The sequence below is a fragment of the Schistocerca serialis genome, chromosome 1 (genome assembly GCF_023864345.2).
Source record: "Schistocerca serialis cubense isolate TAMUIC-IGC-003099 chromosome 1, iqSchSeri2.2, whole genome shotgun sequence".
NCBI lineage: Eukaryota > Metazoa > Arthropoda > Insecta > Orthoptera > Acrididae > Schistocerca > Schistocerca serialis.
Window position 1 is genome coordinate 608,807,973 of NC_064638.1, and position 27,702 is coordinate 608,835,674.

The 27,702-nt window shown below is 40.4% G+C and overlaps 1 protein-coding gene across 2 annotated transcripts in view; it reads right to left on the minus strand.

Annotated features, from left to right (window-relative positions):
* Positions 1–27,418, minus strand: part of LOC126477645 (transcription factor cwo) — a 176,622-nt gene extending 149,204 nt beyond the window's left edge. For both annotated transcript variants that reach the window (XM_050103635.1, XM_050103634.1), the window contains exon 1: positions 27,168–27,418. In XM_050103635.1, coding sequence (XP_049959592.1) covers positions 27,168–27,229 — 62 coding nt within the window. In that variant the 5' untranslated portion in view covers positions 27,230–27,418. The remainder of the gene's footprint in view (positions 1–27,167) is intronic.
* Between the last annotated feature and the right edge of the window lie 284 nt (positions 27,419–27,702).

Below are 27,702 nucleotides of genomic sequence, written 5' to 3' on the forward strand. Positions count from 1 at the left end.
TACGAAGCGATTCTTTTTTGAGAGGAAACGAATTGCCAAGAACGTAGGGTTTCTAGTGTAAAATAAAGACGCTTGGGATTCTTAGCTGGGAAGTTTTCTAGGAATGAAAAATATAAAGCCGTCTTCCAGCCACTGATTAGTATGAGCACCGTTGAGCTTTTCTGGGCACGATCGTACTGAAGACGGTGTTCCATTGGGCACATATGCCAGTTGCAGGATGATTCCGGGCCTTGGTGCAAATTGACATTTTTCCAGTTAACATATGTTTTCCAGGGGTGAAGAGGCGGTACGTAACATAAAAATCTTAGGGCCAATTGGGGTTTCAATTCCACATCTTTGGACTATTAGTCTCACATTTAAGCACTGAGCAACCAAGGTTCAATTACTAAGTTACGTCAATCTCTACCTTTTTCGTGATTCAAACTTCGCTGGCTCAGAGGAAAAGTGCCAGACTACAAAGCGGATTCGAACCCCAGTCCAGTCTGTCACTAATGAATCCTTCAGCTCTGGCAGTATTCGTTAATGTGTAAAATGTCACGTCGCGCCGCAGTTCGGAGCCCGCCTTAAAACCGTAGGTCCCTCTATAACTGACTGCGGAAGTCAGTTGAAATGTCGGAGGAAGGCAACGTCAGACCACCTTCATAAGAACCCTGCATAACACAGCACTGTGTATTCAAACCACACAATGCCAATTTTACTTTTTACCTTACCTTTCCTTTGTGGCACGTTGATCATGAAAGTGAGAGGGATGTGTACAGTGAGGTGGCAAAAGCCATGGGATGGCGGTATGCACATATACATGTGGCTGTAGTATCGCGCATACTAAAAGAGCTGAGCATTCGCGGAGCTATCATTTGTAATCAGGTGATTCATGTGAAAAGGTTTCCTATGTTATTACGGCCGCGCGAAGGGAATAAACACAATCTGAATGCAGAATGGTGATTGGAACCAGACGCATGGGACATTCCATTTCGAAAATCGTGAGGGAATTCAGTATTCCGAGATTGACAGAGTGTGACGATAATATCAGATTTCAGGCGTTACCTCTCACCACCGACGACGTAGTGGCCGACGGCCTTCACTTAATGACAGAGCAGCGGCGTTTGCGTAGAGCTGTCAACGCTAAGAGACAAGCAACACTGCGTGAAATACACGCGAAAATCAATGTGGGACGTACCGTGAGCATATCAATTAGGACAATGCGACGAAATTTGGCGTTAATGGACTATGGTAGCAGAAGATTGACGCGAGTGCCTTTGATAACAGCACAACAATTGCCTGCAGGGCCTGTCCTGGGTTCGTGACCATATCAGTTGGACCCTAGACGGGTGATCAGTTGAGTCCAGATTTCAGTTGGTAAAAGCTGGTAGTAGGGTTCCAGTGTGGCGCAGACCCCACGAGAAGATGGACCCAGGTTCTCAACAATGCACTGAGCAAACTGGAAATGCTCCATAATGATGTGGACTGTCTTAACATGGAATGGACTGGATCCTCTGGTACAACTGAACCGATCATGACTGGAATGTTTATGTTCGCCTACTCGCAGCCATTCATGTTTCCAAACAACGATGGAATTTTTATGAATGAGCGAATGGTTTGGCTCTCCAGATCGCCCGACATGAATGCCATCGAACATTTAAATGCGATATAATCGAGAGGTCAGTTCGTGTACAAAATCCTGCACCGGCAACATCTTTGCCATTATGGGCGGCTATTGAGGCAGCATGACTCAATATACCTGCAGGGGATTTCCAACGACTTGTTGAGTCCATACCACGTCGAGTTGCTGCACTGCGTCGGGCAAAAGCAGGTGCGACACAATTTTGGGAGGTGTCCGATGACCTGTCACCTCAGTGTGTAGTTTCCCACTGCTTAGGGTTCATTTCCATGTGCTCCCAATTTCCAACTGCAGAAACTGCTTCTTAATTTCAAAGCCCATATATGATACCTGGACCAAATAAAGAAAAACTTTTTGGTATCCGCTAAGTTAATTTGTGTCTCTTCCTTTCTGCATCTTGAGTATTCTTGGTTTATACAGACAAATAATCTTACACGTCTTCTAAAGTGTTTTTATTTCTACCTCTTTTCGTCGCTCCCGACTTTGTCTTTTTTGGACGTAGCCGTAATTCTGACATTCGAAATCTGTGCACAACACTCAACACTTCTTAAACCTTTCACACCCTTGGCCAGAGGGGGGGCTGTTTGCAAAGCTTAGCATCTGCATCTGTTCTCCTAGCACTCGTATTGCCGCTGTGCCCACACAGCGAGGGCGGCATTAGCGAACAGTTCGCTTTGTGAAGCACGCCCATGAGACTGCAGCTGACACGTGTAGCCCCTCCTCCTGTCCTGTGTGCCAGCCGAGGCCCGCTGGCTGCGTGTCGCTGCCGTACCGGCCGCCCTACTGACACATTTTCTCCCGGGCGCGAGCGCCGCCAAGGACAGCTCGTGCACTTCTACCATCTCCGCCGATTTCTAGACGCATTTCTCACTCGAATGTCGCAAAGAAGCGACCCAATGTTTACTCTTTCCGCGCGGCGCCCGCAGTGAATAAAACAATGCCACATCAGGACTACAGCACCTGGACTGAAAAGCGGTTGAGCTGCGCAATAACAGCCTCACGCTCTCCATCCCACAGACGTAAAAAAAAGCTGCAGCAACGCAACCATCGTATCACTATAATTGCCGTAAAGCATCTTGCATGCTTACGTCTCAAAAAGGGCTTTCCCCGAGAGTGGCCTGGGAAGAGGAAACAAACGCCCCCTTCCCCCAAGGAAAAATAAATAAATAAATAAATTAAATTAAATAAAACCGATCTCGCTCCCTGCCCCGCCATGTAGACAAAAGTATCAACTGAGCATCAGTCCAAAGAAAGCCAGAACACGAGACTGACTAGCAGCATGGATCCCCAGAGTAGTTTGTCGCGAAATATGACAACTAGGCTGTCGATTTTCGCTATTCACCTCGCGACGGAAAATGCCACATGGCTCTGGGTTCTGAAGAACTGCAATAGCGCTGTCTTTTCAGTTCGCGTCATTTCTCTCGAGTCACATTTGCGCATCAAAAACCGGTAAAAATGTGAATACAGAAAGCATTCGCATACATCTGGACGTTACCTGCTTGACAGCAAAATAACAGGTACAAATCTCGTACAAAGTATGCTCCCTCAATAAAGTACATTGTGTGTAGTAGGTACCTATTACAAAGTGGTAGTATTAGTTTGATTTTCTTTGAACCTGGGTCCACCGTTCCTAAGTATTTTAAAATTATTCCTTTTCGTCCACAACTGTTAATATGCAGATGTAAAATGTTATAACATACACTGACGGAAACAATCGCAACACCAAAAAGATTGACATTGCAAGGTCACAGGTTAATGTGTGTAAAGCCGCGTACACACTGAGACTGAAACATGTTTTTAGAACATGTTTCCGGTAGCTTGATGTGGACACCATTTGGAAACATGTTTCGAAACATGTTTGGAAACACAGAAACATCTATCCGTAGCAGTGTCGGTACAGATCAAAGGAAACAATGTTTCCGGCTAGCTACCACTTGTCACCGCTGCACGGCGCTAGCGTATGTGTGTGTGTGTCGTCAACTTTTTAGCGGTGTTCTGTTTACTGTCGTTTTCGTTTTCGCTTTGTTTTTGTAGAATAATGGAGTGGTCAAGACAACAAATTGTCGATTTAATTGCAATGCACCAGGGGGAGAATTGTTTATGGAACGTCCGGAGTAAGGATTACAAAAATACCGTTAAAAAACACGATGCACTTGCAAAAATTACAGCAGCTTTTGGCACGGACAAGGGAAGTGTTGAGAAGAAAATACGATCGCTCGTGGTTGCGTACAGGCGCGAGAAAAGAAAAATTATTGCCAGCAGACCATCTGGTAGTGGTGCAGACACTGCATATGACTCGAACTGGTTCGGCTATCGGCTGCTGCAGTTCTTGGACGATGTACATGAGCCAAACGAGACAACAGATACTGTGGAAAATGAGGTACGAAAATTATGCTTGTTTGTCTTTATTTGTATTTTATAGTACACATTCACATTCACCCATAGTTATTTTGCCACGGTACACTTCCTTGTGGGCTTAAAAAATAATTAGCAAATTCGTCTCGAATTTGTTTATTCGTGGAAGCAGCTTTCCTTGGTATGTTCTGTGCTGAAATGAAAACTGATGCAGCGTCATCTCGTCTCCACGTGCCTGGAATCATTTCACCTATTTGTAAATCGTAGGAATCGAAGCTTCCATGTGGGGTGTTCCTTGCCGCAGCATTTCGCCTTAAAAAATTGTGGAGACATACAGCTGTAAGTGTGACAGTTTTTGCCTTTTCCGGTTGTAGCAACATAGGTTTTCTAAACACACGAAAAACTGAAGCCATAGTGCCGAAAGTGTTCTCAACAACCATTCTGGCCCTTGAAAGTCTGTAATTAAAAACTCTCTCTTTTGAACCTTTAACATGTTTTCCCGGGTAGGGTTTCATAATGTTTCCTGTAAGGGAAAAGCATCGTCTGCTACAAAAACATATGGTAGGGCCTTGGTGCCACCTGGTAAGCATTCGGCATGTGGCAAGTTAAGTTTCTTTTTGTTAATTAACTCATTTATGCTCGCGTTTTTGAACACACCACCATCTGATATTCTGCCTTGGCAGCCGATATCTGCGTACAAAAAGTTGTAGCTGGCATCGACAACAGCAAGCAGCACAATGCTGAATGAACCTTTATAATTATAATATTCACTTCCACTACCAACAGGGTACTGTAGCACGATATGTTTCCCGTCAATTGCTCCGACACAATGGGGGAACTGAAGAATCTGTGAGAATAAACATGCTGTTTCACTCCAGTCGTTTTCAGTCGCAGGTATCTGAAAGAAAGAAATTTGATTTTCAGGTTTTCGTACATTCGCCAGAGGGCACAAATGAGGATGAAGAGGTTGCAGCTGGACCTTCCAGTCCTCCACCATCAAAAATCAGAAGGATGATGGGCGAGAAAAAAGACATGCAGCAACCCTTCAAGACTGCGTCTCAATTGCTAACTAAAGTGCTGCAAAAACAAGAAGACAAGGACGATGAATGCAGTGCGTATGGGCAGTATGTGGCCTCAGTTTTACGGAAATTGCCCGAGTTACAACGAGCAAAAACAATGGCTTTGCTTAATAATGTACTAATGAAACAAAATGTAGCGTATTTAGAAAGTGAGCAGTCGAAAAGGGGTATGAATGTAGCAGGGCCATCATTATCAAGTAACAATTCCCCTGTTACATTTACAAGCTATGTAGACAGTGACAACGCAGTTGAAGAAGTTGTGTTTGACGAATTATGTAACGTAATTGAGAAATAATAACACTTCGAAAATGTGCTTATTTAACGATGTTTTTCATTTACTTACCTTTACATAATCCTTCAGTACTTCCACCAGAGTTCCACATACTTCGGGTACTATTTTAGATATTGCTTGTTTCGAAATGCGAAATAAATACGCAAGGCTCTGAAATGAATCTCCTGTTGCCAGGAAACGAAGAGTAACTGCAAGCCTTTGGTTGACTGAAATAGCTTTCCTGAAATTCGTGTCTTTTTTTGGAACAAATGGTGATATATTTGCCAGATATTCAAAATCGTTAGGTGAGATCCGAGTGAAGTTGCGGAAGCTCACGTAGCAGGTTATTTCCGCCAGTTCTTCTATATAATGTTTTTCTCCACCAACGACGAGGACGCCTTTCATTTTGTATGTGTAAACCTTCTAGCATTAATAATGCAGCTCCACATATCATTATTGTTTCTTCGACACCAGACATAACGCAGCAGCAGACGATACGAACACAATAACACAAGGGGCACTGCAGACGGCGTGAACACACGAGAAATGTTTGCCGCCAGTGTGGACGGAAACACAGACCAGAAACAAAGTCGGAAACATTTGCGAAACATCGCAGAAAACAATGTTTCCGGCAGAAACATGTTTCCAGTGGCAGTGTGTACGCGGCTTAAGAGATAAGTCATTGCAAATGTGAAATGCGGTGTAACCGCCAGAATGTTGAACGCAAGCATGCAAACGTGCATGCATTATGTCGTACAGGTGCTGGATGTCAGTTTGTGGGATGGAGTAGTCGTGTGAAGTTAGCACCCCTTTTTCGAGAAATATACATTTTTTTCAGAGTTCTTGATAGATATGCCATAGTTCTAGAGTTCTTTGTACAAAATTTCAATAGTTCTGCAGAATTTAGCGAAGAAAACAACAATATTCGAAAAAATTTTCGTATCGAAAACGTTCTTTGGAAATTTCCGCAAAATGTAAATAAGTACAAGAGTTCTGAGCACAGTTCTGAACAGAGCTCCAAGAGTTCTTTCGAAAATCCAAGTAACGTTTTTTTGTGCAGCTAATAGTTTACGAGATAATTGCATTTTAATGAGAAAATCTTTTCACTTACTGTGAAGTTGGCACCCTTTTTTTCAGAAAGATATATTTTTTTTAGAGTTCTTGATAGATATGGCATAGTTCTAGAGTTCTTTGTACAAAATTTCAATAGTTCTGCAGAATTTAGCGAAGAAAACAACAATACTCGAAAAAATTTTCGTATCGAAAACGTTCTTTGGCAATTTCCGCAAAATGTAAATAAGTACAAGAGTTCAGAACACAGTTCTGAACAGAGCTCCAAGAGTTCTTTCGAAAATCCAAGTAACATTTTTTTGTGCAGCTAATAGTTTACGAGATAATTGCATTTTAATGAGAAAATCTTTTCACTTACTGTGAAGTTGGCACCGTTTTTTTCACAAATGTATACTTTTTTCAGATTTCTTGATAGATATGCCATAGTTCTAGAGTTCTTTGTACAAAATTTCAATAGTTCTGCAAAATTTAGCGACGAAAACAATATTCGAAAAAATTTTCGTATCGAAGACATTCTTCGTCAATTTTCGCAAATTGCAAATAAGTACAACAGTTCTGAGCACAGTTCTGAACAGAACTCCAAGAGTTCTATCGAAAACCCTATTAACATTTTTTTGTGCAGCTAATAGTTTACGAGATAATTGCAATTTAAGGAGAAAATCTTTTCACTTACTGTGAAGTTGGCACCCTTTTTTTCAGAAATGTATACTTTTTTCAGATTTCTTGGTAGATATGGCATAGTTCTAGAGTTCTTTGTACAAAATTTCAATAGTTCTGCAAAATTTAGCGACGAAAACAATATTCGAAAATATTTTCGTATCGAAGACATTCTTCGTCAATTTTCGCAAATTGTAAATAAGTACAACAGTTCTGAGCACAGTTCTGAACAGAACTCCAAGAGTTCTATCGAAAACCCTATTAACATTTTTTTGTGCAGCTAATAGTTTACGAAATAATTGCAATTTAAGGAGAAAATCTTTTCATTTACTGTGAAGTTGGCACCCTTTTCTTCAGAAATGTATATTTCTTTCACAGTTCTTGACAGGTATGCCATAGTTCTAGAGTTCTTTGTACAAAATTTCAATAGTTCTGCAGAATTTAGGGAAGAAAACAACAATACTCGAAAAAATTTTTCTATCGAAATCATTTTTTGTCAATTTTCGCAAAAATTAAACTGGTACAACAGTTCTGAGGACAGTTCTGAACAGAACCCCAAGAGCTCTATCGAAAATCCTAATAACATTTTTCTATGGCGATAATAGTTTGTGATAAATTGATTTAATGTGGGACACACTTTCTCTACAGAAAATATAAATATATTCGTACAACAGTTCTGATGACAGTTCTGGACACCACGTGAAGAGTTCTATCGAAATTCCTAGTAGAATTTTTTAGTGCAGGTAATAGTTTAAGAGGTAATCGCAACTTAATTAAGAACCCCATAAGAGCTCCTACTGTGAAGCTGGCACCCTTTTTTTCAGAAATATATATTTTTTTCAGAGTTCTTGATAGATAAGTCATAGTTATAGAGTTCTCGGTACAAAATTTCAATAGTTATGCAGAATTTAGCGAAGAAAACAACATTGTATAACAAAGCTGATTCAGGAACCCTTTCCTTTTGATACAATTCTTCCTGTTGCCACAATAAATCACTTGTGCATAGATTCCAACTGTACTGATCATTACAAAAATACAACCATTGACCAGCGGCGCACATTTCTTGCAGCGTTGTACAAAGCATTCGGCTTATCCGCTGTGAAAATATCACACTTAACGTTATTTTAAAATTTACGGTGGATGGCTTCCGTTTATCTACAATGTCAGCATCTATCGAATTATCTTCATGCAAACGTGATGCCTGGATCACTCACTTCCCCTTTTAGGTACGGAGGAAACTAGAGTTCAGTCTTGTGGAAGTCAAAAAAGGAAATGTGGGCAGCCCTTCTTTTACTGATAGCAAACTCTAGAGAAATCTCCACACTTGTTTTTCTTCATCATGCCAACAAAAGAAAAACTCTCCCTTCATAGCTCTATTATCATTCCAGTACTAGTAAACCAGTTGTCCGCTTTCACATTTCGACCTGACTGATATATAGGTTTACACAGTCACAGAACAACATCAAATTGTTTATTGCTCAGTTGGTAAATCCTTCTGGTTGCAACACAGCGTATATTTCCAAATTGTACAGGTACAATACTTAACAATCCACACTTAAGAATTCATACTCGTTTGTTTTGATTGATACATATTGGCGAAAACTGTACCTTCCACAGAATCCTTCCAGCTTCTTGCCTACTGTAACATTTTCTCCAAGGGTGTAAGATTTGTGGTAGTTGCGTACAAACACAGTAAATATTTCCCGAATAGCTGTTAGCTTGTCTAATTGTCTCCTTTCATCACGAATAGCGCGACTGTAAAATCTAAGGCTCTCCAGAATAAATTTGAAACGTTTTATGTTCGTTTGCGAGGTGAAATTTTTCAATGCCATCACCATCAGTTCCACACAGATCTTCCAGGCTTTATCTGTTACTTTTGTTAACAACAATTAAAAACAAGAGACTGATGAAGGCTTTCAATTCAATATCATCTATTGATTTTACCCCTCTCTCACGCTGAAATGAGGCTTTGATGCTCTCAAAATTCTGATTGGAATACAAAACTACAATAGACAAATATCGTCATCTATGAGGTAATTACAGCATCACAAATGCTGCTTTGGCTGCACCTATTGGTACAGGTAAATTTCGAATAATATTATGCTCTTCGAACAATATGCTTCGAATTTCTTCAACATTATCTAGTACTTCCCACTTAAAATAATAAAATTCCTATAAAATAACGCAACCAGGTGCAGTGTATTAATCTGATATTTGACGTTCAGACAGCGGACACTGACTATTAAACAGTTCAAACAGAATTTACGTGCAGTTTACATTCTGGATTAGCTTTGTACTACTTACTACGTTGATAAACAAATAAACTAATCGCTGAAATGAAATACGAAAGGGCACAGTGGATAAAAACGAGCAATCGGCTCATATCTCATCAAGAGAGCATTAGCGTCGATACTGAATCATACATACAACAATGAAAGGCACACATGAAGTGTATATTTTTAGAATCAGGAAGAACCAGATGAATTTCATCACGTAAAACAGTAATTGTTTTGAACTCTCATGACATCCAGGACCCACTAACAGCTAAAAATATGCACAGGACCCTCATGGATGAAAGTTATATTGCAACATCACCAGCCGCTAGGATACATAAAACATGTGCTGTGTGTAACGAATAAATTTGAAATTGATGTCGTTAATATTGTTGCAAACATTTGTTCTAGTTAGAAAGGAAGTGTGGAAGTTTGATGAGTTACACTACAGCGAGAGTTAAAAGTCTTTACAATGTATAGAAATGTAAGTATATTTACTGAATATATCGTACAAACGAACTAAGTAGTATGTTTAAATCCTAATTCAATACATGACTAATAGAGGTGTTATAATGTTGAGGGGATACAGTATTAAAGTTAATAAGAAGTTCGAAATTTGTAAATAAGAATCTCGTTTATTTGGTCCTCAATAATCCGGATTTCCGGTTTATCCGGATTCATATTTTGTGTCCCTTGGTATTTTTCTCTTTTTTTTCTTATAACACGAAGATGTGTAGTCGGTGAGGTACATAGGCTGCTTATCACCAGGCCGGTAATTTAGTCTAGTACTGAGTGATAAGGAACTCGGAGTGTGTGAATGACATTGTTTCTCAAGTATGGTACATTAATATAACGGTGTATTGATGCCCATCAAGTAAGTTGCATAGTAACCACGCCAACAGCACTCCACCACAGCGCATTGTACCTCTGGTGCGATTCTCGACAGGTGTGACACCATCTGGTTAGTGGCGCGTGTGAATGTATCTGCTCTCTCAGCCATCTGTTTGTTTTGCACTGACGAGCCTTCTCTCCTTGAATCATCTAAGCGTGCACATCCCACGCTTCCACCTACAGTTACTACAGTCAGTCTTAAGAAGGTGTACTGGCATTTGTATAGTGCTGAACATTTAGACTTTTTGTATTTAGTAGAATATACATCCGGTTTTCGATTTTCGGTTTTCCAAAATAAAAAGTGAGAATTTACGATCGTACTCATAGCTGTACTTCCAGCAGTACTTCATCTCCTGCGTTCCCAATTTCGTAGAAGTTATCCTACGAAAATTGCAGAAGAAGCACTCCTGGACGAAAGGATATTGTGACGATATTCTTTGGTCACAGCCTCGGGTTAGAGACCCGGTCCGGCACACAGTTTTTATCTGCCAGTAAGTTTCACATCGGCGCACACCCACTGCAGAGTGAACACACAATCTATTTCATAATCTACTGGCACAATAAAAATGTTATGAGGATTTTTAAAAGAACTCTTTCGGTGCTATCCAGAACTGGTAGCAAAAGGGTTGTGCCAATTTATTATAATGTAGACCAAGTGGGTCTCTCGAAAATGCTATTATCTCATTAACTGTTATCCCCACAAAAAATGTTATTACAGTTGTCGGTAGAACTCTTAGGGTCGTATTAAGAAATGCCGTCAGATCTTTTGTACGAATTTATTACTTTTACATGACAAAAGTGAGTCCCACATTAATTATCTCATATAATGTCATCGTCACAAATAATGTTATTATAGTTTTTGGTAGAACTCTGTGGGTGATATTCAGAACTGTCATCAGAACTATTCTACGAATTTTGCTATATTAGATAAAGTGAGTATCAGATTAAAACAATTATTGTATAAACTATTATCGCCACAAAAATGTTCTTATCATTTTCATTGCAACTCTTCCGGTGCTATCCAGAACTGCCAACAGAACTGTTATACAAATTTATTTTTTCCAAACTGACAAATAATTTTTTACCATACCAAAATTTTGCCGTGTTATTGTTTTCTTCCCGAAATTCTGTAGAACTATTCGTGTTTTGAGCAGGGAAATCTAGAACTATTGCATATATATCAAGAACTGTGAAAAAAATTTATATTTATCGTAAAAGGGGTTCAAACTTCACGGGAAATGCTCATAAGCATTCCTTAATAATGGCAGTTACTACGTAAACAATTACCTGCACAGAATATGTTACTAGTTTTCTCGATAGAACTCTTACAATGCTATCCAGAGCTGGCATCAGAGCATACGAACAGACATAATTTTTTTTTTTTTGAGTAAGAGTGCCCCACAATTAATCAATTACCATACAAACTATTACAACCACAAAAAATGTTATTATGATTATAGATAGAAGTCTTGACGTGTTAACAAGAACTGTTCATCAAAACTGTTGAACGAATTTACTTTTTCTGTGGAGAAAGTGGGTCTAACATCAAAGCAGTTACCGTATAAACTATCATCGCCACAAAAAGATGTTATTAGGATTTTCGATAGAGCTCTTGGTCTTCTGTTCAGAACTGTTGTACGAATTTACTTTTTGCGAAAATTGACAAGGAATGTATTCGATACGAAAAATTTTTCGAGTATTGTTGTTTTTTTCGCTAAATTATGCAGGACTATTCAAATATTGTACAAATAACTCTAGAACTATGACATTTCTATCAAGAACTCTGAAAATATATATATATTTCTGAAGAAAAGGATTCCAACTTCACAGTAAGTGAAGAGGTTCCCTAATTAAATTGCAATTATATCGTAACGTGTTAGCTGCACAAAAAATTGTAATTAGGATATTCTATAGAACTATTGGGGTTCTGTTCAGAACTGCCCTCAGAACTGTTGTCCGAATTTACTTTTTGCGAAAATTAATAACGAATGTTTGCTATACGAAATTTTTTTCGAGTATTGTTGTTTTCTTCGTTAAATTCTGCAGAACTATTGAAATTTTGTACAAAGAACTCTAGAACTATGCCATATCTATCAAGAACTCTGAAAATAATATACATTTCTGAAAAAAAGGGTGCCAACTTCACAGTTAGTGAAAAGATTTTCTCCTTAAATTGCAATTATCTCGTAAACTATTAGCTGCGCAAAAAAATGTTACTTGGGTTTTCGATAGAACTCTTGGAGTTCTGTTCAGAACTGTGCTCAGAACTGTTGTACTTATTTACAATTTGCGAAAATTGACGAAGAATGTTTTCGATACGAAAATTTTTTCGAATATTGTTTTCGTCGCTAAATTCTGCAGAACTATTGAAATTTTGTACAAAGAACTCTAGAACTATGGCATATCTATCAAGAAATCTGAAAAAAGTATACATTTCTGAAAAAAAGGGTGCCAGCTTCACAGTAGGAGCTCTTATGGAATTCTTAATTAAGTTGCAATTACCTCTTAAACTATTACCTGCACAAAAAAATTTCACTAGGATTTTCGATAGAACTCTTCACGTGGTGTCCAGAACTGTCATCAGAACTGTTGTACGAATATATTTATATTTTCCGTAAAGAAAGTGTGTCCCATATTAAATCAATTTATCTCAAACCATTATCGCCAGAGAAAAATGTTGTTGTAATTTTCGATAGAGCTCTTGGGGTTCTGTTCAGAACTGTCCTCAGAACTGTTGTACAAGTTTAATTTTTACGAAAATTGACAAAAAATGTTTTCGATACGAAAATTTTTTCGAATTTTGTTGTTTTCTTCGCTAAATTCTGCAGAACTATTGAAATTTTGTACAAAGAACTCTAGAACTATGCCATATCTATCAAGAACTCTGAAAAAAATATATATTTCTAAAAAAAAGGGTGCCAACTTCACAGTAAGTGAAAAGATTTTCTCATTAAAATGCAATTATCTCGTAAACTATTAGCTGCACAAAAAAATGTTACTTGGCTTTTCGATAGAACTCTTGGAGTTCTGTTCAGAACTGTGCTCAGAACTGTTGTACTTATTTACAATTTGCGAAAATTGACGAAGAATGTTTTCGATACGAAAATTTTTTCGAATATTGTTTTCGTCGCTAAATTCTGTAGAACTATTGAAATTTTGTACAAAGAACTCTAGAACTATGGCATATCTATCAAGAAATCTGAAACAAGTATACATTTGTGAAAAAAAGGGTGCCAACTTCACAGTAAGTGAAAAGATTTTCTCCTTAAATTGCAATTATCTCGTAAACTATTAGCTGCGCAAAAAAATGTTACTTGGGTTTTCGATAGAACTCTTGGAGTTCTGTTCAGAACTGTGCTCAGAATTGTTGTACTTATTTACAATTTGCGAAAATTGACGAAGAATATTTTCGATACGAAAATTTTTTCGAATATTGTTTCCGTCGCTAAATTCTGCAGAACTATTGAAATTTTGTACAAAGAACTCTAGAACTATGGCATATCTATCAAGAAATCTGAAAAAAGTATACATTTCTGAAAAAAAGGGTGCCAGCTTCACAGTAGGAGCTCTTATGGAATTCTTAATTAAGTTGCAATTACCTCTTAAACTATTACCTGCACAAAAAAATTTCACTAGGATTTTCGATAGAACTCTTCACGTGGTGTCCAGAACTGTTGTACGAATATATTTATATTTTCCGTAAAGAAAGTGTGTCCCATATTAAATCAATTTATCTCAAACCATTATCGCCAGAGAAAAATGTTGTTGTAATTTTCGATAGAGCTCTTGGGGTTCTGTTCAGAACTGTCCTCAGAACTGTTGTACAAGTTTAATTTTTACGAAAATTGACAAAAAATGTTTTCGATACGAAAATTTTTTCGAATTTTGTTGTTTTCTTCGCTAATTCTGCAGAACTATTGAAATTTTGTACAAAGAACTCTAGAACTATGCCATATATATCAAGAACTCTGAAAAAAATATATCTTTCTGAAAAAAAGGGTGCCAACTTCACAGTAAGTAAAAAGATTTTCTCATTAAAATGCAATTATCTCGTAAACTATTAGCTGCACAAAAAAATGTTACTTGGATTTTCGAAAGAACTCTTGGAGCTCTATTCAGAACTGTGCTCAGAACTCTTGTACTTATTTACATTTTGCGGAAATTGCCAAAGAACGTTTTCGATACGAAAATTTTTTCGAATATTGTTGTTTTCTTCGCTAAATTCTGCAGAACTATTGAAATTTTGTACAAAGAACTCTAGAACTATGCCATATCTATCAAGAACTCTGAAAAAAATGTATATTTCTCGAAAAAGGGGTGCTAACTTCACACGACTGGATGGAGTTCCGTATCTCTAGCAGCTGGTCGGTCAACACGGGGAACGTTAAAGCAATTAGTGGATGCCGCTAGAGTTGTCCGTTGATGTCGCATATATGCCCGATGGTGAGCCAGCAGGCCAAGGCAACATGTCGACAATCTGTATAGCATGTGGATTACAACAGCGGTATGCGGGCAAGCGTTTTCCTGTTGGAGAACACCCCCTGGAATGCTGTTCATGAATAGCAGCACAACAGATCGAATCAACAGACTTGCAGTCAGGGATAACCACTAGAGTGCTCCTGCTGTCGTAAGAAATTGCACCACAGTCCAAAACAACAGGTGTAGGTTCAGTGTATCTAGAACACAGACAGGTTGGTTGCAGGCCCTTAGCTGGCCTCCTTCCAACCAACTCGCGGCCGTCACTGGCACCAAGGCAGAACCAGCTTTCATCAGCAAATACAACAGGCCTCCTCCCTGCCCTCCAATGACTCTCATTTGACAGCCCTGAAGTCACAAATGGCGGTAACTTGGGGACCGTGGAATGCACGCTACAAGGCACCTCCCTCCAAGCTGTCCTTGAAGTAACCGATTTTTAACAGTTCGTTGTGTCACTATGGTCAGCTGCTGCTCAAATTGCTACTAGAGATGCATTACGATGCGCCAGAGCCATGCACCGAACAAGATATTCTTTCCTCTCGGGCCGGCCGATGTGGCCGAGTGGTTCTATGCGCTTCAGTCAGGAACCGCGCGACCGCTACGGTCGCAGGTTTGAATCCTGCCTCGGGCATGGATGTGTATGATGTCCTTAGGTTAGTCAGGTTTAAGTAGTTCTAATTTCTAGGGGACTGATGACCCCAGGTGTTAAGTCCCATAGTGCTCAGAGCCATTTGAACCATTAAAAAAAAAAAAAATCTCTCGGTAGTGCCATATGGTCCAAGGGAGCACAGTCTTCTTGTGACCGCGCATTCTCGCGAACACCGCTGAAAGCAATCGTGTACAGTGGCTACATTCCTGCCAAGACTTTCTGCATTATCGCAGAAGGAACATCCAGCTTCTCGTAGCCCTATTACACGACCTCATTCAAACTCAGTAAGACGTTGCCAATGGCATATTTGCTGACTAACATCAACACCACTCTCAACCGTAACTAACGCTCACGACCATTACAGAGCGTATTTAAAGCAAAACTAATTGACTTATGCGACTGGCACGAAATTTTAATAGATACCATCTTTCAGATTTAGAAACACGCCTACCAACTTCCGTTTATGTCGTACAACTCCTTCTTCGTGTTCCGATTTTATTTCTGTCAGTGTATTTTATTGTAAGTGGTAGAGCTGCAATGCCATTAAAGTTGCTACTTGCCCTGTATCCACGCTATTAGATGTATATGAAGTACCCGCAATGCGTGTGTGTGTCATTATTATAAATATGTCCGCAGCTCGTGGTCTAGCCGTTGCTGCCTCTGGATCACGGTGTCCCGGGTTCGATTCCCGGCCGGGATAGGGATTTTCTCTTTCCGGGGACTGGGTGTTTGTGTTGTCCTCATCATTTCATCACCATCATCATCATTCGTGACAGTAGCTAGATCGGACTGTGTATAAAATTGGACTGTGAAAAAATTGCACAGTTGAGCGCCCCACAAACCAAACATCATCATCACTGTAAATATGTTGTGTACATGGAGCTAAGTTCCCTGTAACAACACCTCCGACTGAATTGACAATATATGTCATTGCAGATTTTGGATAATCACACAGCTAACAAATTTATCTAGAAAATTAGTTCATCTAGTGTAATTTATATTGTTTAGTCATTACTTTAGCTTAAAGATCAGTGTACTGAAGATATATATTCTTTTTATAATGAAAAGGGTATATGGCCGAAATTGTTTAACAATACTAAAAGTAAAAATTAACAGTTGGAGGCAGCATGGAATGATTAGAAAAATAAGTATGTTTGATGGTTAATAAACTCTTGTTTTTCAACGTCTTTCAGCATTATTTTGTAAAAAAATGTGCATCGTTTTCTCACCCTCTCTATCTATGAGTTTCCTGTGACCTGTGACGCCCCCCCCCCCCCCCCCCCACGGCCCTTCGCCTAGCACAGGGGTGATCATTGTAAATAAATTTGAAAGCGGAGGGGTAAGTGGCGGGAGAGGGACAAGAAGCGAAAGATGGAGGGTAGATTATAGGGCGATACACCGAGCACTGCTGGCGGAAAGAAGACAGGTAATCTTTCGTTCGCTTGTGCTCTGAAAAGTAATGACATTTGGAGGATGTGAAAGACTTAAAGGCAAAATAGTCACAGAAATAAAGTAAGCTGAACTACTTTTTGGATCCTATATTACATACACATCAAACGATGACGTGAGTACAAAGCTACAAAAATGCTATGTGCCACAATCAAACGGCATTTTAAAAATAGGGTAAGAGATACATTACTGATGATGGGTGATGGTATGGGGTGCCATTGGTTACACGTCTCGGTCACCTCTTGCTCGCATTGACAGCACTTTGAACAGTGGACGTTACATTTCCGATGTGTTACGACCCGTGGCTCTACCCTTCATTCGATCCCTGCGAAACCCTACATTTCAGCAGGATAATGCACGACCGTATGTTGCAGGTCCTGTACGGGCCTTTCTGGATACAGAAAATGTTCGACTGCTGCCTGGCCAGAACATTCACCAGATCTCTCACCAATTGAAAACGTCTGGTCAATGGTGACCGAGCAACTGGCTCGTCACAATACGCCAGCCACTACTCTTGATGAACTGTGGTATCGTGTTGAAGCTGCATGGGCAGCTGTACCTGTACACGCCATCCAAGCTCTGGTTGACTCAATGATCAGGCGTATCAAGGCCGTTATTACGGCCAGATGTGGTTTTTCTGGGTACTGATTTTTCAGGGTCTATGCACCAAATTGCATGAAAATGTAATCACAAGTCTGTTCTAGTACAATATATTTGTCCAATGAATACCTTTTATCATCTGCATTTCTTCTTGGTGCAGCAATTTTAATGGCCTGTAGTGTATTTTGCAGTTGCTAAGACGGGATGCGGAGAGGGTAACACAACCGATCGAGGTATGACGCGAAAAACTTCAACTGTGATGTTTACAGGTAAAATCACCACTTCAAAGGGGCGTGCAGATGTTACAGCAATGACAGCACATTTGTGAAGAGCTGGACTCAATTGCTCGCCAAGGCACAAGATTTGCCTTCCTGTGACTTCGGAGAATATTAGGTGAAGGCCGAAGTGAATTAACAACAGATTGCGGCCTCACTCTTGGACACCAGAGATAAAAGTGTCCCCAACGATCATCATGTTAATAGAATGTTAAATAAAGAAAACAAAAATGACAGTATAATCACATGATGATAACATAAACATCAGTTGACTGCAGAATTTCCTGGGAAAATTATCCTTGACGATTTTTATATAAGCAAGTTGAGAGAGACATTTTACTATTCTTCACATATTTTCAGTAGGGGGAAGAAGCTACGAGTTCATTTACATCTTTGGACAGGTACTGAGATAACCAGTGCTTCTTCGTCTGTTCAACCAGAAAAAACGAAATGCGATCACATTAAATGACTCAGACAAACTCAAGATGAATGCAAGCACCATGAGTAACGCAGCTGAAACGGGTACGTTACAAGACTACTTAGCGAAGAATGCAGAGACTAGGAAACGTATAAAAATGAGAGGCGTTTTACATCAGTCATATGTGGAATACTCAATTTAAGCTCCTCGGTTTGTCCATATACAAGTGCAGCTCTGTGAAAATAAAGTCCATGCTCAGTATTATAACTTCCGGTATCTGCCTCGAGCCTGTTATACGGAATAAAGTGATGCTGTCGTTACAACACTAGACTCGGATTTGGGAAGGCAGTGGTACAGGCCATCAATAGTCTGGCCATACAGATTTTGATATTCCATGCTTCCCCTTAATCACATTCGGCAAACGTCGTTACGCTGCCTTACAGCAACAAGCAATGTCCTTCCTCACCCTTCCACTCTAAATCTGCATCCATTCTCTAAGAACCACTGCGATACTCATGGCCGAGGGAATTTGCCATTGTACTACAAATTAGGGTTTGCTCCAATCTAATCCGCTTACGGAGTGCAAGAAGAATGACTGTGCTTTTACCTCTGTGCATGCTATAATTAGTCTAATCTTGCTCCATGATCCCTATGGAAACGATACGTTGGATGCTGATTCCTTAAGACTGGTTCTTGCAATTTTGTGTAGGTTTGTAATGGGTAGTTTATGTCTGACTTCAAGCGTCTTCCAGTTCCCGTTTTTCATCGGCTGAGTCACACAAATCTGTGATCACTGTTGTCGCTCTTCTTTGTATAGGTTCAAAGTACCCAGTTAATTTTGTTTCTTATGGAATCCATAGTGTTGAGTGATGGTGTAGGCTCGCCTGCACGATTGTTTTGTAAGTTGTCTCCATTTTTATGACGGACAGCTGTTTTCCTGCCAATGAACCGAAGTCTGCCAACTGATTTACCTACGATTAAGCCTATTTTATTTCATATCCCCATTAACTGACTCACGGATATTGTGTTCACAGGGTACTACATTTTCGAGTTTTGCGAAGTGCTTCATTCTAGTGAAGTATGTCATCAGATTACTGGATAATCTGCAAAAAGGTTCAGATTACTATTAACGTAGTCCGCTATGACAGTAATATACAACATGTACATAGCCCTACTTCTTTAACGACAAAAACGTCGATGGGACGCTGAACTCCAATATTCCTTCTAACCAATTACGAAATTTCTAAGTCGCAGGAGACAAAAGCGTCGCAGGAGACGAAATGCTGGTTCCCAGTCAAATAAAAAAGTCTGCAAGTCTCCACAGATAATAGCCGGTGAAGTGTCGTATCTGTATGGAGAAATAATAATAATAATAATAATAGTTATTAGTGTAGTTTCTCTCAGTTTTTGAAGAAGAGTCTGAAGAGGAGTTAGTGAATGGCCCTTTTTTGGCCTATCATCTGTCGTCTATACAATTACAGGCTAGTTTTGCAGCCAGAAACACACCCACACTTCTTAGCTCGCGTTTCATCTGACGTCAGTTTTGATGGATGCTGCGCAGTCCTGAAGGCGTCACATAACGCTGGTGGAGCACTATGACGTCACTACTACACAAGGGCCGGCTGATGTGGCCGAGCGGTTCTAGGCGCTTCAGTCTGGAACCACGCGACCACTACAGTCGCAGGTTCGAATCCTGCCTCGGGCATGGATGTATGTGATGTCCTTAGGTTAGTTAGGTTTAAGTAGTTCTAAGTTCTAGCGTAACTGATGACCTCAGATGTTAAGTCCCATAGTGCTCAGAGCCATTTGAACCATTTACTACACAAGGAGAATGTGTGCACATGTTCTCCTTCCAGTGGCTGCCCCTCGGAAATCGCTTAGAATGAGTGCCCACATTATTTTCAAACGCCGACACTATCGCGCAGGCTTATCCAGAACTGCAAAGGAAATGCAACAAACAGAGGAAGCACGTCATAATCCATAGTTAGGCAGCAGCAGCCAGCCGAGGCACAGCAGCGACAGGGAAGTAACCCATTTTGGGACATTTTATGCGTTCCTTAGCAGGAACGAATTGTGTAGTCTCAGCTGTATACTTTGGTAGTTTAGTTTCTTGAGTTTCTGCGTGTTAACTTAATGTTTAAGAGATACAGCTCTCACGTTTTTGTTTGCGTCGGAAAGTAACCTGATTTTCTGATATATTACAAGTACCTAATCACGTGCCAATTATTTAACCTCAGCTGAGAGCTTTGATAGTTCAGTTTCTGAATCTCTGAGCGTTAATCTGATTTATTAGACACAGTTGCGCATTTTCCTCCATGTCCACAGTAGAGTTCCGTAGCACATGTCGATTGTTCCTGTTTGTGTAGTGTAGTTTTCCATGGTCTGGGACTGTTATTGCTGTGTGCTGAGACGAGCCGAGTTTGTGACACTCCATTCTTAGCTCCAGGCTGTGATGGCTTCAGTTACACAGCTTGAGGCTGCGGTGGGTGGGCATCACTCTTGTGGGCCGGCAGTGGAGACACAACGGATGTCCAGCACATATGTGTCTGCCGATCAGCTCGCACAAGTCCAGTTACTTCTTGCACTGAAGTTGACCCCTACTCGTGGTCAAGTGGGAAGTCACCTCGGGTCGTGGCAGGCAGCGAAATACTTTCCAGGGGGCCATACGTTACAGCCTCCACAGTTAGTCGACAAACAGGTTTCAGGGTGCTGCCTGTGGCTGACACTGTGTCTCAGCCAGATGCAGTCACTTGTCATGTTTCAGAGGGAAGCTCTCAGCCTGCAAGGTCGAGGCAATCACAGAGTGTGGGATTATTGGTAGGTGGAGTTCCAATGTTAGACGCGTTATGGGGCCACTTAGGGACATAGCTGCCAAGGAGTGTTGGTTGATTCCAGGGAGGGGACCACACAGCGAGGTCATCGGTCCCATCGGATTAGGGAAGGATGGGAAAGGAAGCCAGTTGTGCCCTTTCAAAGGAACCATGCCAGCATTTGCCTGAAGCAATTTTGGGAAATCATGGAAAATCTAAATCAGGATGGCCATATGTGGGTTTGAACTGTCATCGCCCCAAATGCGCGTCCAGTGTGCCAAGGAGGGGAAGAAAGCCAATGTGCACTCTGTGTGCATACTGGGTGGACCCATTCCAGATATAGAACGGGTCCTTCCACATGCAACAAAGAGCCAGGGTGCAGCCATCTGCAGCTGATTGCTCACATCAGTACCAATAATGTGTGTCGCTTTGGATCGGAAGAGATTCTCTATGGTTTCGAGTGGCTAACAGAAGTGGTAAATGCTGCCAGTCTTGCTTGCAAGATGCCTGCAGAGCTCACCATTTGCAGCATAGTTGACAGGACCGATAACCTAACGGTGTTCAGAAAAAATAGGTTAAACACAGTTGGCGGCGGCGTGTTTGTTGCTGTTAGAAGTAATTTATCCTCTAACGAAACTGAAGTAGTTCCTGTGAGTTAGTATGTGTAGAGGTCTTTCTTGGCGACCTGAATACAATAATAAACTGGATCCTTTTGACGAACCCCCAACTCAGATGATACAATTGCTGAAAGGTTCAAAGAAAACTTGTGCTTAATTTAAACATGCATCTGACTCATACAATTGCAGCTGATGGTGACTTTAATTTACACTCGATATGTTGGCGATAATGCATGTTGAAACCCGAGGGTACACAAAATATCATCCGAAATTGTGTTAAACACATTCTTTGAAAATTATTTGTAGCAGTTAGTTCATGAGCCCACGCAAACAGTAAACGGCTGTGAAAACACACTTGATCTCTTAGCAACAAATAATCCTGAGGAGCACCAAAACGAATACAGGGATTAGTGAACACGGTGTTGTCGTAGCGAGGCTGAATACTCCAACCCCCAATCCTCCAAAAATTAATGAAAAATATACATATTCAAAAACGCAGCTAAGAAGTCACTTGAGGCCTTTCTGTGAGAGAATCTCCACTTCTTCCAAATTAACGTGTAAGTGTACACCAGATGTGGCTTGAATTCAAAGAAATAGTATCGGCAGTAATTGACAGATTTAAAACCGAATAAATTAACAACCGGCAGAGCTCATCCCTCTTGGTACACAAAACGGGGCAGAACACTGCCGCAGAAGCAAGGAACAAAGCATACCATATTTTAACGAACACAAAACCTAAAAGATTGGCGATCTTTTACAGAAGCTCGAAATTTAGTGAGGACTTCACTACGATATGCTTATAACAGTTTCCACAACGAAACTTTGTTTCGAAACCTGGCAGGATATTTACAACAGATTCTGGTAGTATGCTAGGTATCCTAGCAGCAAGACACAATCATGCCTTCTCTGCACGATGGCAATGAAAATACTTTCGACGACAGTGCTGCCAAACAGTTACTAAAAACAGCCTTCCGACATTCCTTCACCAAAGACGACGAAGTAAATATTGTAGAATTCGAATCAAGAACACCTGCCAACATAAGTAACTTAGAAGGAGATATCCTCGGACTAGTGAAGCAACTTTAATCACTTCATAAAAGCAAGTCTTCCGGTTCAGATTTTATACCAATTAGGTTCCTTTCAGAGTATGCTCAAGTAATAGCTCCATACTTAACAATCGTACACAACCGCTCGCTCGGCGAAAGATCAGTGTCCACAGAATGGGACGTTGCACAGGTCACACCAATATTCAAGAAAGACAATAGGAGTAATCCACTAAATTACAGGCCCATATCGTTAACGTCGATATGAAGCAGGATTTTCTAACATATATTGTGTTCGAACATTATTAATTACCTTCAAGAGAACGGTCTATTGGCACACAGTCAACACGGATTTAGAAAACATCGTTCTTGTGAAACACAACTAGCTCTTTACTCACACAAAGTGTTGAGTGCTACTGAAAATAGATTTCAAATTGATTCCGTATTTCTTGATTTCCAGGAGGTTTTTGACACAGTACCACACAAGCGGCTTGTTGTCAAAACGTGCTTATGGAATATCGTCTCAATTACGTGACTGGATTCGTGATTTCCTGTCAGGGAAGTCACAGTTTTACTTTAATTGACGAACAGTAATCGAGTGAAGCAGAAGTGATTTCTGGCGTTCCCCAAGGTAATGTTTTAGGCCCTCTGCTGATTTAGGAGACAATCTGAGCAGCCGTCTTAGGTTGTTTGCAGACGATGCTGTCGTTTATCGTCTAGTAAAGTCATCAGAAGATCAAAACAAACTACAAAACGATTTAGAAAAGATATCTGTTTGATGCGAAAATTGGCAATGTACCCCTAAAAGGAATCCGTTGAACTTCCTTTACACTAAAAAACAATCAAACCTAAAGGCCGCAAATTCAACTAAATACCTTGGAATTAAATTTACGAACAACTTAGACTGACTGGGAAGAACACACAGAAAATGTAAGGTAAACCAAAGACTGCGTTTTATTAGCATAACACTTAGAAAATGCAACATATCTACTCAAGAGACTGCCTACACTACGCTTGACAGCCCTCTTTTGGAGTACTGCTGCTCGGTCGAGGATCCTTACCAGATAGGATTAACAGAGTACATCGAGAAAGCTCAAAGAAGACCAGCGCGTTTTGTATTATCCCCAAATAGGGATGAGCCTATTACTGACATGATACAGGGTTTGGGGTGGACACCATTTTTCGTTGCGACAGAATCTTCTCACGAAATTTCAATCACCACTTCCGCCTCCGACAGCGAAAATATTTTGTTGACGTCGATCTACATAGGGAGAAACGATCATCACAATAAAATAAGGGAAATCAGAGCTAGCACGGAAAGCTGTAAGTGTTCGTTTCTCCGCGCGCTCTTCGAGATTGGAATAATAGAGAATTATTGTGAAGGTGGTTCGATGAATTCTCTGCCAGGCACGTAAGTGTGATTTCAGAGTATTCATGTTGATGTAGATTCCTTAATACATTTTACCAGCAGTTCAACTCATAAAACAAATCGATCATGATAAAAAAATTTGACCTTCCACAAGCGAAATTCATGTCTTCAAGTCTCGATTTGGCTGTTGTGGAGATAAATGATTCCTCCGGAGGAAGATCCAGACAACGCAGGCAGATTTACAGCTAGTTTATAAGGTTAGCTAGTTTATAAGGTTCCCCTTGTGTGTTATCGGTGAAAGATTGCTTTTTATGCAACACGTGACCAGTGCGCCTACCACTCGTAGCTAGTTGTTTGCTTCTTTGCCTTTGATGTGGAACACGTCAGTCCGTAAATCAACAGATGTAAAGCACTTACTCAGTAAAAAATATGATAATATCTGATCACGTATCTTTTAGATCGATCTCAAGACATGTTTATTTTTTTCACACATACACACACTTTACAGTGCTACATATTCAGGAATTCTTATATGGAATAACATGGGTTGTCAAGCAGATATGATTTCAGTTTGTGTTTCAAATTAGTCTTATCATCTATTGCATTCTTCACATCACTGGGCACGTAGTCCGAATACAGGATAAATCACCACCACTTAAATGGTACCTAGATCCCTGACTTCAAAGCAAATTACGTACCACATTTGTCAGTAAGAAATGAGCTCTTTGACATCTCAAAGATGCAGCTCATTTCAAAAGTTAAAATCACCGTAAGCCAGAAATTATAACACAGGAACGAAAATGAGCTTTACTAACACCTTTGACATGGTTGTTTTCATACATAAGGATCCACATAAATATTCACTCAACCGTGTCGTGTTTACCATTCGTTTCTGACAGTAATATTGTGCCAATGAAGTAACTAGCTTGAAAGAGATATGATTTACAAGAAGTACGGTACAAGTTTGAAATATATAGCCTTACTGAAGTGGCAGTTAATCAATATCGAGCAAGTATTCTCTGGGAACAAAATTTTCCCCTGTGATCTGCAACAAACTCATAGCTGAAGTCACGTCCAGTAAATGACCCATAATTTTTGCGAAATATACAATTTTGTGTACATTCTCTCGCATGAAAATATAAACTATAGCATTTCGGCTAACTTGATGAATGACGTACTACAGGAAGGAAAAAAAAAACCGTAGGGGAAACATAGGCAAGAAGTAAAGATCCGTAAAGCAAATGCCAAGCCAATTAGAAATACAGAAAGTATGACTTTACCGTTTTGAAATGTTTTCGCAGCACACTTTTTTGCACGCAAGAACTACCGATGTTTGTTTAGAATGTAGAACGCACAACCGAGAAGCAATGTTGTAACAGCACTTAACATTACCAAAATCGGCTAAAATTTTCCGAGCAAGCTGTGGGCGATACAACATTTAATTTGTATTCATAATATGAAGATTTGTGAGCGATAATAAAAAAATGGTGAAACCCCTGTTACCATCAGATTTTAAAGTGACGAAAAATGGTCGACAGAACTGAAAGCAAATGTGGGTAACAAAGTTACGGGGGGGTGTCTGCTCTAGTTTCAGCAGTTCCCTCACGCACTAGTCAAGGTCTCGGCACGTGACCAGTATCAACAGTAAAGGTCAAGCTTCATGAGGATTAACTAACAAACACCAGCTTCAAATTGCGAGAACTAGAACAAAGGAAAAACATATCAATGAAGTGCGTTTACCAATAGGGCTAACTGTTTCTGCAGAATTTTTAACGAAATGTACATAAAAGCGAGTAAACCTTGGCATCAGTCTATGATTTCTCGACGTCGGAAAAACAAAAGTAGTTTTAAAAAGCCAAGTAACAGCTATTATACTGTTTTGCTTCAGTTTTCATTTTTTTTAACAGTACGAGAGAGTTCGCAATCATATCGTGTCAGAAATTGCAAATTCCAGTTTTTCTACAAACATATTCTATTCACAGCTGAAAAAGGAGCACGCCTCTGACATCTGTCGGTCACAAACGCTTCAAAAACAGTACGAGAGAGTTCGCAATCATATCGTGTCAGAAATTGCAAATTCCAGTTTTTCTACAAACATATTCTATTCACAGCTGAAAAAGGAGCACGCCTCTGACATCTGTCGGTCACAAACGCTTCAAAAATTCGTTCGCTATTGGCATGCGACCTTCCTACAACCTTGTTCCATTCCCCTATCACGTGAACGATGCGGCGAAACCCTCACGTGATGATAAAAACCGAATCGGGGCGTGATTCTGACGTCACGTTCTACATGTACTAATCAAATCAATAACTGATGCGTTGCAAATATACCCGAATACAAAAGTATATAATCGAAACAACTGTCATAGTTTTTATCGCGGAAACGTTACCACATAACCTTCTTCCTCCCCTTCCTCTTATCCGCCAAGAATCAAATCCATCCGCTGCACGTCAGACAAGATTTACATGATGAACAACAAAATATCCTCTATTTTAATTGAAATAAGGTACCCGATGTCGCCGGCCGGTGTGACCGTGCGGTTCTAAGCGCGCCAGTTTGGAACCGCGTGACCGCTACGGTCGCAGGTTCGAATCCTGCCTCGGGCATGGATGTGTGTGATGTCCTTAGGTTAGTTAGGTTTAAGTAGTTCTAAGTTCTAGGGGACTGATGACCTCAGTAGTTAAGTCCCATAGTGCTCAGAGCCATTTGAACCATATCCGATGTCAATCTTATGTAATTAGGGGACGTAACAGTACAGCAAAAAAAAAAGGAGAAATAAACTAACAATTTAGTACAATAGATTATATGCAGAATACGGTAGCTTAACTAATCTTTTGGCTTTACAGTTGAATGTTCATGTATTCAGCACTTTTTTCTATTCACAGGTGGCACACCTGACACTGACTTCGCACTTACTTCCCACAAAATAAACCAAACTTGACCTTCCTCATAAGCATTCATATCATTTAGGCAAATAATTTAATAAAACTACTACAATTTTAGCTTAGCACTATGCAAAAGAACTACTTGCAATGCGCAGAAACATTGTTGCACCGACACAACTTTCAGCCGTTGCGTAGCACGTTGCGGAAAACGTGACTAGGTACAGTGCGACCGAAAGATGTGACACACGTGCACGAACAAGGATTCGTCGCGCGTGTCACTGACAGAGCTACTCGCAAGAGCTTTGTCAATGCGCTGAATGTTAACTGCGCAATAAATAAACATAGGAAGTTGGCACTCACGTTTCAAATTTCAGATGTTGAGAAGACGCTGATGTTTCATCCCAGTAACCGTGCGTCTCCATAGTGGATCAAATGATTTCCTTGACATGGGACTAGTAGCAGATGTAGGCAACTGATGCTGTGGCAAGAAATATGCTGCTGTTTACGACGAACAAACTGCTGAAACCTTCTTTTGACAGGTACAATTGCATAACGCCAACCACCAAGAAGGAACACTGCTGCGCTGCGCGAGCTACTGAACAGTCACTTGTTTCCACGCCTTGGCACACGTGCCGGTGGCAGTGACGTCACCGAGTCACACGATCGCCATGTGCCCGGCCCCCAGCGGTCACGTGGCAGCCAACGCGACCGCGCCGCCAGTGTCTGCAGCACGTTGCCAAGAACGCCGCAGCGCCGCGCAGCAAGGACTTTTCTAGACGCTCTCCGCGATAGGTGCAGAAGTTGCAATCACAAGCGCTGACTGCAGCCGCACTGCGTGTAACTGATTTGCAAAAATTCGCTGAAGAATTAGTCCAGTGAAAGTCAACGGAAAACT